Source organism: Bacillus rossius, chromosome 3 (genome assembly GCF_032445375.1).
Source record: "Bacillus rossius redtenbacheri isolate Brsri chromosome 3, Brsri_v3, whole genome shotgun sequence".
NCBI classification, from domain to species: Eukaryota; Metazoa; Arthropoda; class Insecta; order Phasmatodea; family Bacillidae; genus Bacillus; species Bacillus rossius.
This window is the reverse complement of record NC_086332.1, coordinates 64,404,555-64,423,952: the sequence shown is the minus strand read 5'-3', so window position 1 is coordinate 64,423,952 and position 19,398 is coordinate 64,404,555. Positions and strand designations below refer to the sequence as shown.

Below are 19,398 nucleotides of genomic sequence, written 5' to 3'. Positions count from 1 at the left end.
TCTTATCAGGCAGGATTGCAATAAACTAAATACAAATTATTATCAATACATATTTCATCAATCATGCAAAAATTAACGTTTTCACGTATGTATCTACAAAATACAGTATGCACTGTTATAATTTTCCCATCAGCACTACATAACTAACAGTGGTGATTAAAAAAAGAAATAATTGGTTTAATTAAGCTTTAAAACTATATATATATATATATATATATATATATATATATATATATATATATATGTATGTATATATATATAAATGTAAGTGATGGTCAGCGGCGTGTGGGACGCCCTAAGAGCCCACTGCGGTTAATTAGAAGCGTGCCCAACACTGAGAGCGGGCTTAGTTAGGAACAGGTGTTGCATTAAAAATCAGGAGGGCTACTATCTCACCGCACACGGGCCACGTAACGCCCTGAGCAAGAGTATCGAGCCGGGTCCACGTGCCCACTCACGTGGTGGCGCCTATTATTTCCACCAGTAATTCGAACCTTAACACCGGTACGCCCTCAACAGTGTTGAATAGAAATTACCATGCAGCGTTGGTAGGCACTTTTTACTTTTCAGTTATTTGTACGTGTCACAGAGGAGGAAATTTCATGGTGGTAAATGTGGTGCTTACATAATGCCAGTGTTGGCTGTTTGTAGCGACAGGTTTGTATCTCCGGGAGATAGCATGACTAGGCACACTCAAAGGTGAAGCACGACGACCTCTGTCTGTTTGCATAGTGTTGTTTGCTCAGCTACTCTCACGTCAGCCATGTTTTAGTGTGCAAACACTGTGGAATTCTCATCCTACCTTACTGCTAATGTTAGACAGATTTTGAGGCACTAAATATAATCTAGGCTACCTTAATTTACACTTATGTCAAATGCCTTCCCCTATTTCCCCTCTAGGAGGAAATAATTCATGTAAAATTTATTAACTAGATCCACCAACTTATGATAAGTCTGTATGTAAAATATGAACAGTTTGTGGCCTAACTTGATTACCACGGAAAGTTGACAAGCTGAGAAATAAGTAAAGCTGCAATAAAATTTAAAAAAAATTGTGTATTGTATATAATATTTAGGAATGTATTAGGAATGTATCTATAAAATGTAATAAATTAATAAATAAAAGTGCTGTGGATTGCAACCATAATTGGTGTAATAGTAGTATTTTTTTAAAAAAAATTTTGATTTTTGTATGGTATTAAAGATATTAATTTTGGAATTAGTATAAAAGTTGTCTTAGAGATTTGGCAGGAGCCATGGCAGGTGAGAATTCAGATCATTTGCATCCCACCAGGTGATCAAAGGCAAACCAGGAAACGCTGTTGACTTTGACGTGTGCCAATGTGTTTTCTCAGGGTTCTCATTTCCTGCAGCATCTTTCACTACTCCTTGTACACCTTTGTTTTACTAATGACCTCTGTCAACAAGACATTAAGGCTAGGTCTCACTTCCCCCCCCCCTCCCCCATTTTCTTATTATAAATATTATTTAATGTCTAAATCTGAAACATTTAACAAAATACCTCCCATCATATTTGATCTGTCACAAATATCTTCAACAAATATTCACAAACTGTAATGTAATGGGTGTAAAAAATCGCACAAGTGTCTATAATTACTTTGTTAGTAGCTTGTGTGTTTAATAGAAGTAACTGGTGATACTTTATAAAATGTGCTGAGTGCATTATTGCCACAAGATTGTAGTTGTATGGGTCATTAACTCTTTCATAAAATATACGTCTATACCCTTAAAGGAAAGAAGAGTCAATTTTTTTTATGAAGTAGAGTTGCCACCATGTCTATGATGTACATTTTTGCCTTATATAGTGGTATAAATCGATATGTTGATTATAAATAGAAATAATTAGTCACAATTAAAGAACACTATGTTGACATTACTCAAACTTTCTCTCTTGGAAAATTACAATTTGTTGACTTGTGCTGCACCTCTGGGGTTACAGCTGTGCACACTGCAGTGTTTGACGCTGGCACTTGTTGCAGTACTTGACGAAGCAGACGGCAGCACTGCGAGAGGTGAACGACTCGAGGCTGCGAATCTACGAGCAGCTGGAAGTGAGCATCCAGGACCTGGAGAGAGCCAATCAGAGGCTTGTGCTGGAGAATGTTTCAGACAAGAAACATATCAAAAGGTAACAGTAATTCTTAAAATTATAATAATACTCCAGCAGTTAGGAGTTAGCAGAAAAGGTTTTGGTGTTGATGGTTGTTTTTCACTAGATATTTGCCTCTTAACTGTTGACATATTGTTTTAATGCAAATTGTGATTTTCTAGTTCAAATTTTTGCTACTGAAGTTTCTGAGAAGTAAGACAACTAACAAAAAATGAAATGACATGTCAGAACCACAAAGAAATAATGCATGTTATTTAGGGAAGTGTTTTGGAATTATTGTAGGCCAAGTTTGAACTGTAATCAACTGAAGATAATTAAGTACATAGTGAAAAACACACAATGAAAAAAGCAAATACCAACGTTATCATGTGTTTAGTAAAAACTTACGTGTACAAATTTTAATAACATGTCTTAATATTTTTTTTTCAGAATGGTACTTATGAGGTTTTATTAAAATTGGCCTTGGAATGAATTTATTTTGAATGATAATAGGCAGAATTCATTTTTAAATTTTAATTATATACCTATGAAAACTTGAATCTTCAAACAGAAAATGTAACAACATAACACATACTGATAAGCTTCAAAACATTTGTGACATGCACACATCAGTTATGACAAACTATTTTTAGTGCATGGGAAGAAAATATAAGTAAACTGAAACAAACCCAGATTAAATAAAAAAAATATAATCTAAAAACAAATTCAAACAACTCTCTCCAAGGAGATAGAAACAGCAGACACAGCATCAGCTGAAAAAGCACACGTAAGTTAACACCTACTGCCATTGCAATGTTAGTAAACTCAATACATGAGATAAAATTACTTCACACTTGTTTCTTTTCATTGTGCTATGTAAGAATACCTTCCTATAGTCAGAGAGAGGTTGTATATGATATTTATACCTAGGCTGATAGGAATCTAATTACTAGATTTACGTATCATTTTTCGACGTGACGTCTAATAAATCGATGAACGCTGGCTGCACGCACGAAAAAGTGTCCCACTACGGATGTCCCACTACGGATGTGTCCTGTTTGCTCATTGTACGCATGCGTGGCATCTCTCCATGCTCATAGTACCTATGCATGCGTGGCATCTCTCATCCACTCGATTGGAACAACCATCGATTTGACTTTTCAATCATATTTTCGTCGTTTGAATTATTAATATTATGTAATTTAACGATCGTCCACCGATTTTCAGCACAATCGGTACAGTTATTTAAAAGTAATGTTGAATATTCAAATACGTTTTGAACCAACAATGGTGTGTTACAGTTACACATAATAATTAAAATTACACCCGGAATCTTTTGCACAATTTTTTAAAAAATATTGTAACACATTATAAATAAGTTTGGTGTGTTTGGGATGTGCATTTGTTATAAAAATCATGTTATAAAAACGAAATAATATTATTCCCCTACCATGAACAAAATTTTTATAAATCTATATATACCATCTGAAACTATTACTATTGAAGTATGGCATCGTGGCTGTTCGGTCAGCATTGCTAACTTCCAATCCAAAGGTTGTCAGTTTAAATCCCGGCAACTGTGAAATTTTTTTTGTACTTGTAAAAATAAATATGGTGCACACAACATTTCAAAAGTAATAAATATATTTGAATTAATGAATGCAAATTGTACATTTCATTTCACTCCTTTGTATCCATACAAAAAGTGATAATTCAATAAAAATGATTTAATTTTATTCATAACTGTATGCAGATGTAGATTTTATCATACAAAAGATAGAAAAATTTTAAAAAAAATTTTCCTCAAAGAATATAAAATTTTTAATGCCTAAATGGTTTTGTTGCAAAAACCTATTACGGCTCAGTCTCAGGCCAAATATGATATTTCCTTTATTCTGGATCAATCATTTCATCAATGTTTTGTTATGACGTTGTCACTTAAACTATCGTCCGTAAACCGACTTTACGGACAACCAATTTTTTCTAATGAGGATATGCAACTTAATCATAACTTTATAAGTTGTTTCCAGGCAGGATCATAATCTAACATTACAGCAGAATTTGGGTATTTTTTTGTCACAATGGTGGTTATTTGTATTCCTCTCTGAATGGGTTACTTAACACACAGTTCAGTAAGAGGTATTTTATTTGCCACGGCTATGACAGATTGTTGAACGTGTACGTAGATTTAACTGATATACCAAGTGTGAAAATAGGAATTATATAACCTGAGCGAACTAAAATCGCTGGCAGCATATAAATGTGATTTGGTGGCAAAGATCAACTGCTGGAATCCACCTTAAGAAATCTGAACAATTTGTGCTGAACCATGGAATGCAGGATTGAAGATCTTGCACTGTGTTAATCTAAGTTGTCGGAGGCCGGTGGGCGGTAGAGGCTGAGCGGTGCGCGGTGCTCGTTGCAGCCTGTGTGTGACCATCGACACGCTGGAGGCACGCTGCGAGGAGCTGCAGGCGGCAGTGCAAGGGCTGCAGGCGGTGCAGCGCTGCGACAAGCAGGACCAGGCGGTGCAGCATCGCTGCACAGACCTGCCGCAGGTGCGCCACGCTTCCCCCCTCGACGTCCCTCCGTGGCCACTACATCGTGCCTTCGCTCGTGTGTGGCTCAAACAGCACTGATAACCAGAGGTGGCAACATGGCGGTCCATTTCATCTGTATTTTTCTTGTTTGTCCAGTCTGTGTTAAAAATATAGATGTTAAGAAAAATAAAAAGTCAAACCATCAACATGTAATTTAAAGTGCTGGCCAATACCAATCTCATATATCGTAAGCATTTCAAAATTCCTTAATATTAGCAAAACCATCGTCAAAATCAAAGTTCAGATTAGCTTAAAATTGTATGAAAGGGTTCGTTTATTCCATACCTTCCCTCTCCCCCCACTCCATCGTGCAGTAAGACCCCCTTTCAAACTAAGTATTATGGTCCCCGTAAAAGTAAATTGCTCAGGGTCCCGCGAAGTCTAGGGCCACCCCTGCTTATAACCAGGCACTGATGCACAGTAATTGGAAGCTTATTGGGATGGTGTTTATCTGTACATGAGAGGGGTATAGTGAAATACCTTTATCACGTCGCTGTGGGCATTGTGTGAGTGGTTTGTAATCTAACTGACTTATGAGCATATGGGGTCTGCTTGCGAGTCTTGGCTCAACCAAGATACCGTAGGTATGTGGAGGGAAGACCAGATCAGTGTTGACCATAAACACACCCTAGTGTGTGTTTCATGTACTTTCTTTAAATCGAGACAGTTGCCTGGTAAAGTAAAGCACAACCAGGTACAGTATCATAACAGGGTTTTTGGTCAATGAAACCATCACTATTTGTAAACACATTTAAGTGTGCTAGTAGCTGTTATTTTGACTGACTACATTAACCTAGTATGTTGATTACTTAGTAATTAATTAATTTTGATAAAAATAAACTTTTATGCCAAATTCACAGATATAAAAATATTTAAAATATTTTGGTAGAAAATTTATTTTGACCTAGCCATATATCTGCTTTGCAATCTAGTGGAAATTAACTGTACTTTGAGCTACTTTAATATGCCGGTAGACCACAGCACTTTTGCATGTCGTACCATCACCTAAATGGAAATGACAGTTGGCATGGAAAATCAAAAACACCTAGGGTGTGTAATTCATTATTTAAATCACGTTCAAAATAAAGTTAAGTGTTAAGTGTTTGTCCTGCTGCAATGTCATGCCAAGAACTCTAATATAAACGTGTAAAGCATGCAAATTTTGTATTTCCATGACCAAAAATAGTTTTTTCCTTCAATTACGTATTTCCTTATTAAATGTGTGATGTTTTAGAGTTAAGTGTTTTATGGACAAGTACATTTGTCATTAAAGTGTCTAGAAATAAAAATAAGTGTGCGGTAGTAATTTTTTTTTCCCCAATTGCAATTGCAAACACGTGTACATCCAGCCAGATGGAGGGGACTTGTTAAGGAAGAACACGGTTCATTCCTGGGTTATTCACGAAGGGCTGGCACTGGGCATGGCGTGTGCCGCAGGTGGGAGACGCGGACCAGGTGTCGGGGCTCCAGGGTAAGCTCCAGGACCTGACGCAGCAGCGAAGCCGCGACCGCACCAAGCTGCTGGAGCTGGAGGAGCAGCTGGCTGCCGCCCTGCAGGTGTGCCACCTTCACACTCCTGGTTTATCAGTTTTAGATACTTAATACTGCTATGTGTAGCTCGACTTGAATAGGAAAGACAAGAGCCGTAAGGATGTAATTGGTGTCGTCAGTTTTTTTTTGTCATAACAATTTTTTATAGTTTCATATATTAAAAATTTACCTCTTAAACTAAAGATTGCCTTTGAAGAGATTCACAAACAAAACTGTAGTGTTCTACTGACACAATCATTGCTGTCTTCACGCCCTAGATGAATATGGTACTTAATGCCTCTGAATTCACATGATAAACTATTTGTAGCAGTCAGTCACAATGAACTTGAGCGTTCCACTAAGTTATATATGTACTAGGCTTAAACAAAGAACACATTTAAGGAATTTCTTATAACAATTTTTTTTTGTGGACATCATCAGTACCTTCATTTATCTAGAGAAATGACCTAAAACTTGGACTTCCTTTTTGTACATGTATTTCTGGATTTTTCAGTCACTGGCAAGTAAAGAGAACTAAGAAATAATTATTGGGTAACTTAACTAAATCCTTACTTAAGTCGCATAAGTTAATATTCTTGAAACTTTTTCATATTACAGAGTGTTTCATTAATCCAGACTAGATGTGGATGTACCTGGCATTGGAGGTAAAGCTTGATGGTGTACAATTAACTGTAACACAGCTTTTTATTATTGCCACTATCAATTTGTTTTAACCCATAGATGGCCATTCCCTCCTCCAACAGCCATTATGTTACCGTTACTCATCAATTAAAAGGGTTCTAATAGCGTATGTAATTGGTTTGAGGTGTGATGTCTGATGTGGTGTTGCAGGAGAACTCCAAGCTGGAGGACCAGTTGTCACTCTTGAGGCACAAGCAGGAGGAGGTGTTGACCGGGGACGAGCTTAGGTAACTACTCATGAAGGAACGGCGGTCCTCAGGGTTGAAGCTAGTGAACCAGGAAAAACAGTCCGCAAGTAATGTTGAATCACAAGAACTGCAAACGCAGGGTTTTGGGGAAATTACTAGGGTGCATTTGCATGAGAAACAATCTCATATATTCTAATTTAGATGAAAATTTTAAGCACAGTCAGTAACACTGGGATTTTAACTCATTAAGTAGCCATCAAACAGAAATAATGTAACCAAAGACAAGCAGGTTTTATAACTTGCAATGGGGAAGATTGATTTAAAGATGTTTGGGGGGACACCAACTCGATTGCTGGTGACAATGTATGTCATAAGAAATGATGATAATGGACAAAAAATAAAAATATATATTAATATAAAAATACAGAAAAACTAAAATGCCAATGCATTGCAAACCGTTAAAATCAGCAGATATTAAAAAATTAAAAACATACGCAGCAAGAAAATTTAGTGGAAGGAATTAGAAAAAAAAATTGTTACAGCACAGATAGACACAGTGGGCTAAAACTACCGAGACAGTAGCAACAAGAACAGTTAATAAAGACAATGTCGCACCCCAGGCCTCCCAGGCTAGCCCAAGTATTTGGCCTGGAGTGGACATACATAAAAACTAGGGATGGGATTTTCGAATCTTGGATTCGTGGAATATACCGAATCCTATGGATTCGAGGATTCGTAGGATCCGAGGTGGGATTCGAGGTGGGTTTTTAAGAGTTTTAGGTAGTAATTGAAAATTGTAGTGCTGGGCGAAGTTTGAAAATTTCGAACCGAACCGAACCCTTACGTTCGGTTCAGTTCGAAACCTCTTAAAATATATTCGAAAAACCGAATGTTCGTTTAAAAAAAATTACGTTTTTCTAATTTTCTAACCCCCATTTCAGACCATTCACAGAACAGCTCAACAAAATTCTATTACTTGTAATATTCCGACTTTTATCGCATTATCGTCGCCTCAACAGTTTCAAGCGCAGACAAAATAAAAAAAAATTATTAATCGTCGCATAACTCGCATAGCATTTTTTCATATAGGCGCGCTTTGTTTTTGGTTTACTTTAGAGAATTTTGTATGCATTTGTCGTACTACGTAATATAAACTATCGTACAAATGCCAAAGGTATTGTATATTATACCTTTAACTATAGTGCGTGTACGAGAAGTGTTGTAAAATCACCAAAGATTGCGTACCCCATGCGTTAAACTAAAGCGCATGTACGAGAACTCTCGTATTTCGGCAAAACTAACGTGATCAAGTTAACACAAGACAAATGCGGTAGGAAATGATTACGTAAATTACATGTTTTAAATTACTGGGATGTATTTATTTTCTTTGGCCTTTTTGGTTATAACAGTCAGGTAATGAAAGTATTAATTTAATCTTGTGTATTAAAAGTACTGGTCCAGTAAATTTTGCAGTACGGTACTAAATTGACTAGCGTAGTCGCGGCAGCCATAATTATTTCTCGTGTTTTCTTTTTTCCGACGCAAATTTCTATAACCACACTTTTTACGCTACGTTTATAATATTATTGTTCTTGAGGTGATTTGCGATGAGAAGGCTAACGTCGTTTAAGTTTTCCAAATGGAGAAAAGATAATGACGACCCAGATGACCCAGATCCACCCCAAAAAAAACGTCTAAAGTTTCTTCTGACGAGCAGCATTCTTCCAAGAAAACAGCAACTGCAGTCAGCGGGTTTTGTAATGTAGATTGGTAACTTAATTCACATTCGACTTTTTTTTAATATCCTATTAAAAAGTTTTACTTTTTAAAAATGTTAGGTTATGTCTACCACAAAAATATGTAGATAGGTAACTTAATTCACATTCGCCTTTTTTTTTGATGTCCTATTAAAAAGTTTTACTTATTAAAAATGTTGGGTTATGTCTACCACGTAAATATGTTATGTGGCCTTATGCTGAATGTTCGTCATCTTTATAATATTTTTTTTAAATGAAGGTTAGTGTACACTGAAAAAGGAAGATAGTCTTTTTGAAATTTAGATGTAACTTCTTCATGAATTAAAAGTTGGTATATATATAAGCTAAGCTATATAATGTTTTAATTTTACATATGGCTGGAGAACCTTTCTTTCTCACCACTCAGTTAAAGACCAAAATGCTGGTCATTGGTTCATTTTAATTCAAAACAATTATTTCTGTATGAGGTTCGGTTTGGCTCGGTTCGAAACCAGTGAACTGAGGTTCGTCCAGCTCTAGAAAATTGTATACCTAAACTATATTATAAAGGTAATGGAAATAGCACAAACATAAGATAAACTACGCTGCATTTTGTCAATTAGTATAACTACTTGATCATTTCCAACCTTCAATAATATAACATTGCAGAAAAAATGTAAATTTTTTTAAATGGTGTCTGTTATACGAACATATTTTATTGAAAACATAGGAAGGATTAATTTAACAGAGAATTGGACAGATGCAAACTTACGTGTGTGGTTTTTGAGGTTATTTGTCTCTATTTTATATCAGGTGTATACACTATGCACTTATTTTATAATTTTATAAATACACATGTGATTTTTTTTAATACATAGGCCTATGTAATTTTTTAAAATAAATGTGTGATTTTTTTTTTAATAACATGTGGTGAAGTTTAGTGTGGGACTGGGATTCGAGATTCGATGACAAACACTGAGGATTCGAACAAGGATTCGGATTCGACCAAAATGTGGATTCGTCCCATCCCTAATAAAAACACTTGAAGCATTTGTTGGGTTAGAAAATACTGTTCAAATTTCATACAAACGTGGTGCTAAATGATTCCTGATGAAAATAGTCTCTCAGGACACACACTGATTTTAAACCTATTTTATATTATTTCGTGAAAACTCTAATGTGATTGTGGTGGCCATTTCCAAACCATGAGAACAAGAACATGTAGAATTTACAAGCAAGTCGCACATAACTTCACTGATTTCAAAACAAAAGAGTTGACTGTTGGCAGGTACCGAAAGGTGAATATTGAAATACAGTTCGTAATTATGATCCTTGGTTACACACACTCACAGTACAGGCCAAAGGACCCGGTCCTCGGAACAAAGACAAAGTTCACTCGATCCTTGCTGTGGGCAAAATACCTACGACTGTGGTCAAAAAATTCTAGTTACAGTTCGAAATGAGTAAAAATGTTGATTGCATAAGGTAGAGCCTGGACCAATGCCGCAAAATTCTGTATAACTCTCATTAATGTGTTTTTCTTGAGCCATAGTCTGACATACGACCTACCGGTAACTCATTCAGACACTGATGTGCAAATGCGTACCACCCAAAGGAAACGGCAGGTGCACGACTCTCCAGCTAATCACAGCACATCCCTCACAAAATTATACAAATTTCCTACCCCCTTGATTTGAGGCTTTCCTGACAAAAATTACAAGAAGAAAAAATCACGAAGTCTCGTGACACTTTTAACCAATCAAAAAAATACATGGAAAAATACCAGCTCTCTCTCTTTCTCTCTCATTCTTACACAACCAGCAAGTTATTGCACCTGCTTGTTCAAACAAAGGACCATGGCAAAAACAAATACAAAAGAAAATTACGTAGACTCTCCTTTTCAACAACAGCAAAAATTAACGAGCAATCCTTTAAAAAAATAAATGAAGGCTCATAAAAATGTAATCACACAAATAAACAAACAGGTAAATATTATATCTAGAAGCTTTTTCAATATAAGTATAAACCAAACAAATCTTCAGAATAACTTGCATCATGGAACAATGTAAATAATGATTGATATGTATGGCAAACACAAATACGTAATTCTTAAAAGGAATAAAAAGCTTTATTTCAATCATATCAGAAAACCTAACCAAAGTACTGAATAAAAGACAACATAATAAATCGGTAATTAAACCATTTAACAAGTGGGAATGGCAGTAACTTGGGTCATTACAACAAAAAAATACAAAAACAAAGTATGAAGAAGCATTATCCCAGAGTATGATTCTCCACTCACACAGGAAGAACACCCAAATATAAGCAAGACACCAGACAATTTCAGCTCTCATCTGTCATTGGCCACGCAAGGGGTAACAGGTGACCTGACGCTCTATCCCCTCTGGAGTACGAGCGGATGCCTCAGCTCGCGGTTTAATAATGCAATAAAACAAAAACATTATTAATTTTAATGTTTATCTATATAAATTCATTTATATAGCACTAATACCTTTCCCCATATAATTTAGCATAGGCTGGCTGGCAGCCTGGCAGGAAACTACAGTCGCCCCCCAAACCCAATGCGGACATAGTCCAAGCACCCAACCCCCGCATGGTAGACTCTTTATACTTTGTCCAACTCTTCATCCTGAACCATCCATCTGTTTCCTGTAACCAACCTGCAGTAATTAATGCATGAAATTTTGCATCCCTCATGCAAGTGCCCAAGGTTTTCCCTGTGTCTATGCAGGTTTTACTTTGGCCCAATTTATCTTGTTTTTAGTCTAGAGTTAAGAAGTGAGGGAAGTTAGTCATGGCACCAATTGCTGCCATGGCTGGCCAATCCCCTCCTAGCACATGATGCATGTTACCCTTCCTGCATGGCTTAAACCCAGCATGAGTAGAGAGTACCTATAGCCTATAGGCTTTGGTCTGAGATGCACTGTCACTCCTTAACCCAGACCCCTCCCAAAGACACCTAGTTTTAAATGTAATTTGGGAAAGAAAAAAAAGTATATCAGACACTGCCTGGAACGTATCTCGATTCCAGAAACGTCGCAACTGTTGCTTTAGAAAGTCACTGTTCGCAAAAGAGCCGAAAATGGGAAACAAAAAAGGAAACATTAATTTCAACTTAAAAATCTAAACATTTATGTACAGTAAAAGTTACAATTAACTGTAAAAAATGTTTTAAATGATGCTAAAATTTTAGTATTTTACTGAATAATTAACATACAAGACATTTCAGTAATGTAAACATAAGTGCTCAACCATACGACTAGAAACAAAGTGCGACAGAGACATAGATAGCAATGCATGCCAGCCTACTACTGCGCGAGTTCCGAGAAGGCCTGTGGCGTTTTACTGTATACTGCACACACTACACTCGTCAGTAGAGTTCAAATTTGCTCATGTGTAATAAAATACAGATTTACATATGTGCTGTATTTTTTCATAGCATGCGCTGATAATAGGGAGTTTACTGTATCTGTTTAGTATTATTGTTGGGTTCATCTGTTAGTGGCTAGGTTGTCCAAGGTAGTTTTTTTTTGTCTTTTTTACTGTCCTTATTGCTAATGTCTCATAGTTTATATCCATCTTCGCTGTAATTATTTTTTTTACTAATTACTTTCACTGAATTTTCTGTGCTGCTTATAGTTTTAATTTTTTGACATCTGCTGATTTTAGCCCATTTTCTGTGTATATGCCTGTTAATAATTTTTTGTGTTTTTAATTTTTGTTTTCATTATCATGGTTTGACACGTGTAACTAGCAATGGTGTATAACCAAAATAACATCTTGAATCAATATTTTTTTTAGTTTAGGTTTTATCATAAACTTTGGCAAGATTTACAGCATGCTGTAACCAACTTCATTAACATTTGCGACATGCCATCACCCGCCTGGTCATGTGTAAGGCTCATACATCATGTTACAGACGCGGTTATGTGTGCCCGCGTTGCCTCAAGAAGATGGGTTTGGTGGATGACAACATGAGCGTTGCCAACTCAACAAGCAGCGATGCCCAGAGCAGTGCCGTCATGCAGCAGATATGGGTGAGATAACTGGAACTTCTTTTTTTCGCGTAGAATACTGGTTATTTCTGTGTAAATGTTTCATCTTGAGAGCAGTGGAATAAAGGGTTCTGCTGGTGTGAATACATAAACTTGAATATTTCTTACTTGGTGAGGACAACTCTGATCTGTGCTAGCTAGTAATGTCTCCATGCAAATTACAGTATTGCCTCCATCCGTCAGTCACTCTTTTGTCCGTCAACGCCACGCATCTAGCCAAGCTATTTACAACTTGACTTCATCTGTCCATCAGAATGTTTTTCCAAAAAGTACTGCCAGCAATCCATGTTTTTCACGTGCATATTTGGATAAATGTTTGCTATTTAGGTATCTTGTGTTTTTGTACTTATTGTATTAGCATTTCCTCAGAAAAATTCAGTGTTATGAATAAATTGTTTGGAGATGTGTAGTTGTTGCTATAAAAAACATCTGATCAACCTATACAAACACTACAGGTCTGTACTCGGGTAACATTTGACTGCTGTAGACACAGCTATACACATAATCCATTCATCCGCCCGTCAAAAGTTCAAGCTTGCCAAGCTTTTGATGGACAGACAGAATTTATCGGGCCATCAGATTGGCTGCAGGTCAAGTGACCGACAGACGGATGACGAACGGATGGAGGAGACTTGCTATTGTAATTCCGCCTTACTATGGGCTAATTCCGCGTGAGAATGATTTACGCTAAGGTTTCTGTAGAGACTTACTGTCAGAAATGTGAATGGGACTCTTTAAGTGACATGCTTAGTTCTGCATGCTAGAGCAATCTCATTAAAGGATTCATTTCACAAAGAAGAGCAGATGCAATGAGCAGTGAAACTACTCCTTTTCAACCCCTCTTTGCTCTTCAGGTTGGAACGAAGTCATTAGCATTTACCAAAGACCTCCGCATATCACTGTGAGCACACATCGTGAGGGGAGAGGGGTACACAACAAGTCTTATACTTGTACATATTGTTGGGTTAGCAAAACTAAAAGTTCATGATGAAACTACTACTATGTCATTTTTTGCATGTGGGTGTCTTGGGTCAGAATGCATATAAGCTATGAACACCAGCTTAAAAAACTAAAAAGTTAGTGCAAGTGTAGTGAATTGAAATGGTAAGTGTTATGAGGTCCATTTGTGAGGATTCAAGTAGTCTGTGCATTGATTGCTGAAATTGGTGAAAACTCTTTAAACAGATATTTATTATATGAGCTGGTGACAAAACTAAAACTGAAAACACCTCAACTGTACTCACTGCCTTGCTAGTGATATATGGTGGAGTGGGACAAAGTAGTGGGTAGTAAAGTTTAGTGAAAAACAAGTTCAAACCACACAATGAAACATATTTGTCTCACTGAAGTACTAATTGCATTTTTCAATTGTGTCCAAAAAGATTGTAAAATGTAACTTGAAAACCCTGAAAGCTGTACATACAGCAGAGCAATGGCTGTGTTCATGTGAAGAGCTGATTAAAATTAGTGTAAAAACATATTTATAACTTGACAAAACGGTGTCGGGCATACAGGCCTGAATGAGGGAAAACCCATATTGTATGTGTGTGTTTAAAATTATCTACACTAAAAACAAATTTAGTACAGAATATAAACTAGGTAGGAAAAATTTGTTAGATAAGCATTAATTTAAATGTACTTTACCTAAAAACATTTTGTATTATAAATGACAAAAACAAATAAAGTTTGAAATAGCTTATTTTCTAAGCATGCTTAACCTAAAAGATTAAGGTTGTGTAAATATTTCTAATATACTCTGTACTGACAAGAGGAGGGCATGACTTGGGAAATTCACTTTGGGATGAGAATCTTTATTATTAGTAAAACAATAAATTTATTTTAAAAAATTTTAATTATTAAAAAAAGTGAGTTAATGAGAATAAACCCAAGCGTTGGGCTGCAAGCTAGTTCGTTACCACCTAGGCTGCTGCGCAGTTTGCTAGAGTGAAACTTAACTAGTATATAAACTGTGCTTAAATTTTCAAAGGCTATTTTTCTCGGAATAGGCTGGCCAGTGTGCTTGGTGAATTTCCCAAGTCATACCCTCCCCTTGTGAGTGATTGTCTTTCCAAATGGTCTTGCGTACAATGTATTTGTTTATGCAGGACTCTCAGGATGAAAATGCATCGGTGGACATGGCGTACCAGAACCTTATGGAGCAGTATGAAGCACTACTGAAGATGCAGCAAGGTTCACCAGCAAAGCAACAGTCAACTGGTGAGAACTGCCTGTCACTGCAGGATGAACTCCGCTTGTCAGGTGACTTCAATAGTTTCAACAGCAAGAATGAGACAGAAGGAAGTTCGAACAGCTTGGATCACCAAGAAAACGTTGGCAAAGTCAACGGTTTCACAAAGAACAAGGTTCACAAGGCCTTCTCCGGCACCCCCACGGAGTTTTCCGAGGCAGAAACTTCATCCTCTGGATTTTCCGACGAGATCAGCAACAAAGCCACGCAGACGGAAAAGTACTTACCAGGCTACTTCCTGTGCTCCGTCGCAGACGGCGATGACTGCAGGATCAGCATCTACGATGACATCAACCCGGTGGAGAGTCGCTTTCGCAAGACCCCAGAGTACAAGCAGCTGTTCCGGGAGATATTTGCAGTGCTGAAGAGGGCCGCGGAGGAGAAGACAGAGTGTGAACAGGCCGCTGCCCTCAACTCCGCCCCTGCAGTTTCATCGCAGGCTGCAGCAGCGGAGCCCATGCCGAAGGCCGAGGAGAAGCCTCCCTCGGCAGTGCAGCAGTCGAAGAGGAGCCAAGACAACACTCGTGCAAAGACGACTCCGAAGCTGCCAGTGAAGGATGTCCTCGTGGACAAGGATGCCCCCACGGACAAGGATGCCCCAAGCTTGCCAAACGGTGAAGACAGGTGCGGCCCTCAGAATGATGGCAACCCGGTGGTCCAGAGGAACACGGACTCCCCCAAGCCCAAACACGATATCCTAGAGTACTTGGCTCTGGGTTCAGGCCGCAAGAAGTCACACAGCCGGAAGAACTCCCCTGCGAAGGGGCCACGGGGCGTCGAGAAGGTGGAGCGGATGGAGGCGATGGCAGCGGTCGGCAGCTGTGTGGCTCGGCTGCAGGCCGGTAGCAACAGGCAGGGTGGGCGTCGACGGCGGGACACACGTGTGTTCGAGAACCAGAATTACGCCCGGGACAGGAGTGTCCAGAAGGTAGAGTCGTGGGACTTCCAGCCACAGCCATTCGTCAGCGCCGCCTCCCAGGAGGTCGCCAAGCTGAGGCGTCTCGAGAAGTCATACGCAGAAGTGCTCAGGCTGGGGCCGAAGAATCCCAACCCACGCCCGCCATACAACAATAGTTATCGCTGTTAGTTCATCTTCGTTCTCTTTCCCCTTAAGTGTACAGATTCTCTATCATGGCCCACATGTTTCATCTAAATACTCAAATACTCTGTGTGACAGTCCTTTGGGATAGGAATAAATGTGTAACTGAATGAAAATATTAGTATAGTCGTCGCATGAGTCATAATAAATAACTTGTTTTATGTGTCGCAAATGATCTTAATAAATTCGAAGTATGTATATGTGTCAACTAAAAAACTTTTTATAAAAAAAATTTGTTTTATTAAAGCTATACCTTAAAAAGTGCTCATAATTATATATATATATAATTATAAAAATAATTATAAAAATAATTATAATAATTATATATATAATTATAAAAATAATTATAATGCAGAAGCCCCGTCTGCCTCTAGTTTCATCCCTGTTAGAGAACATATATAGGACACACACATTAACCAATTTGAATCAAAATTCAATTTGTGCAGATAATAGTTTACTAAAAAACTAACTACTAAACTTTGAAAAACTTTTACAACATAACAAAATGATTAAACTTGTGTTAATTCCAAAAAGGTGCCACTCACCGGTGCTGAACTGATCAGCTTCGAAGGGAGAGTAAGAAAGCCTAGCCTTTAACTTTCCATTTACATGACTTATTCACTCCATGCAAAAAAAAAATTATTGTATAATTCCAGAGGACTCTGGTACGAACCCCAGTTATGCCATCCTCATTTGTTTTCCATGGTTTTCCTAAATTCACTGCAGGTGAATGCTGGGATGGTTCTTTGCTGTTGGTCACGGCACACTCCTCACCAGTTTTCCTTCAGCTGTCCTGTTTAGTTTGTCTCTAATGACCTCACAATCTAAAAGTAAATAAAAACTACTTCACTGATGTAGTAAAACTAGTAATGGGTCAAATCCCAATTTTCTTGAATCTGTATCTCCAATTTGAATCCAAATGTCTAGTCCAAAATATAATGTATAATAAATAAAAAATACATATTAACTATGGTGTAGAAAAATTTAACCTTTTAAATGGTTTATTCATAAACAGGATAAGTATGAAGAAAAAATTGACCTAATAAACTTAAGAGCTTATCAGGTTGACTTTTATTTCCTCTAATAATTTTTTTAAATTATTTTTCCTCAAATATCAAATGCATCAAATACTAACAATTTGGTTGGCCCATCCTTAAGTAAAACCAAATCCAACACTAGAATGTCTTAGTGATGGATCTGCTCTGCCATTCCTTAGTCTTACTGACGAGTCTTCCACAGGGTTGATTATTACTTGGTTGCTTCAACCACAGATTTTCACCAGTCTTCAGACTGTTCTACCAATTTCTGGCACTCACCTAAACTGTTTTATCTCTAGTTGTCGAGCTCAACACGAACAAATTTCGTAGATACACACTCCATCCTGAAATATTCATTTAAATTTGTCTGTATGTTGATTTTTTAGTCATAGAACAGTCAATGAAATGTATATTTGAAGTGATGCTGCTTTAGGTACATTATGGATAGATTTTTAGCTTCCTAACAAATGTGTGTGTCGTGCAACTGAAATTTAACATGATGCAGTTCAATGCGCATGCATGTTTCATCCAGTTGTTCACAAGTGCAAGATATAAAAACAAGTGGTTTATACTCAAATAGTTCATATAACAAACAGATTGAAAAAAACATTTATATTGAACTAGTAGCTACAAATGCTAGTACCTGTTTTTTTTAATGCTGAAACCAAGTGACGGTACCTGCAATTTGGTTTTCTTCGGGTTTACTTGTAATTTATTAGCTGAGAAAATTGTGTTGGGACAAACATGGCATCTGCTATTTACCCCTCTATTGGTTCTCTTTTAATATGACTATTCAAAACATATTTCTTTTATATTGTTTATTCTGTGATTTGGGGGATGCCTAGATTAGGTTATTTTTAATTATTGTTCACCCACTTGAAAATCCTGGCTAGCTTAAAGGGGCAATTACATGTGCAGAGTTAACGGGATAGCAACTAGGGCAGGTAACAGAATGTAAATGGGAAAGTAATAGAGCAACTAATGCTATCCTGTTTACTCTATCCTTGTAATCGATCCTGTTACGTGCCCTAGTTGCTATCCCTTTTACTTGTGTAATTGCCCCTTTAAGCTGCTTCTTCCCTCCCTCCCCTCCATTGCCACCACACAAGGCGCCCCCTAAAATCTTGTGAAATATATCTTTAGTAAAAAATTCAACTATTAATCATTTTATACTCTATAGTCAAAAAATTCATTTTTTTTTAAATCAGACTTTAAAATATTAAATAGCTCTCAATTGTTTTAAAATCTTTTTAGTCATCTGGTTACATTTAGCCATAGTGAAAGATCAGATGTAAATGCATATTTTTTACACTTAACATTTCCATCAGTCTTCTTACAAACATTTGTATTTAAAATTACATTTTTTATATTTTATTTTACTATTTATAAAAAATTTGCCAAGAATATCTATGCCAACACAAACTAACACTGTTTGCTAATTTACCAAAACATCACATACTTGATTATGTAAAAGTATACTAATACTTATTCAGCACATTAAATTATGAATTTTACTAAGTAAAATATATTTTTAAACATTAATGTAGGTTTATGATATAACAAAGTTGCAGTGCAACCAACTATTCATGCAAAACTTAGTACTTATAAGCAAACAGTTTGTCTCGTAAACTACCTATATGAGATAAAAATTTGCTCTAGATATGTTTGTTGCATCACAATAGACTGGGTGTGGTAAAATTTTAACTGCTGATGGAATTTGGTGCTGTATAAGCATTGTTGTCTGTTTTGGAATCTTGAGTGTATATAATGAAACACTAGACCAAAGTACAGAGAACAAAACAGACTGTTCAAATGTTGAGGAAATCTGGATTGTGGTCAGTGATCACCAAGTGGCCAATGATGCCAGTTAATGATTTAGAGGCTTCATGTTGAAACTGGGCTCATGCAAGAGGCATTTCAGTGCGAACCATCATAACACAGTCTGATGCACAGCGGCTTATAGTGCAAGGGGTTCTCGGTTCAAGTCCCCGGTAAGGCATGAGTGTAAATATGTAAGAAGATATTTTGATTAAGATATTACAAAGTGTGTCTGGCCATTATCAACCTTTTAA

General features: G+C 37.0%; 1 protein-coding gene across 2 annotated transcripts in view; it reads left to right on the top strand.

Moving 5' to 3' along the window:
• LOC134530807 (cerebellar degeneration-related protein 2) overlaps positions 1–16,569 on the top strand; it is a 145,497-nt gene extending 128,928 nt beyond the window's left edge. The window contains exons 3-8 of one of the 2 annotated variants that reach the window (XM_063366023.1): positions 2,001–2,149; positions 4,536–4,668; positions 6,148–6,267; positions 7,093–7,169; positions 12,807–12,924; positions 15,048–16,569. In XM_063366023.1, coding sequence (XP_063222093.1) covers positions 2,001–2,149; positions 4,536–4,668; positions 6,148–6,267; positions 7,093–7,169; positions 12,807–12,924; positions 15,048–16,277 — 1,827 coding nt within the window. In that variant the 3' untranslated portion in view covers positions 16,278–16,569. The remainder of the gene's footprint in view (positions 1–2,000; positions 2,150–4,535; positions 4,669–6,147; positions 6,268–7,092; positions 7,170–12,806; positions 12,925–15,047) is intronic. The other variant, XM_063366024.1, reaches the window with a different exon arrangement.
• Positions 16,570–19,398: the final 2,829 nt, after the last annotated feature.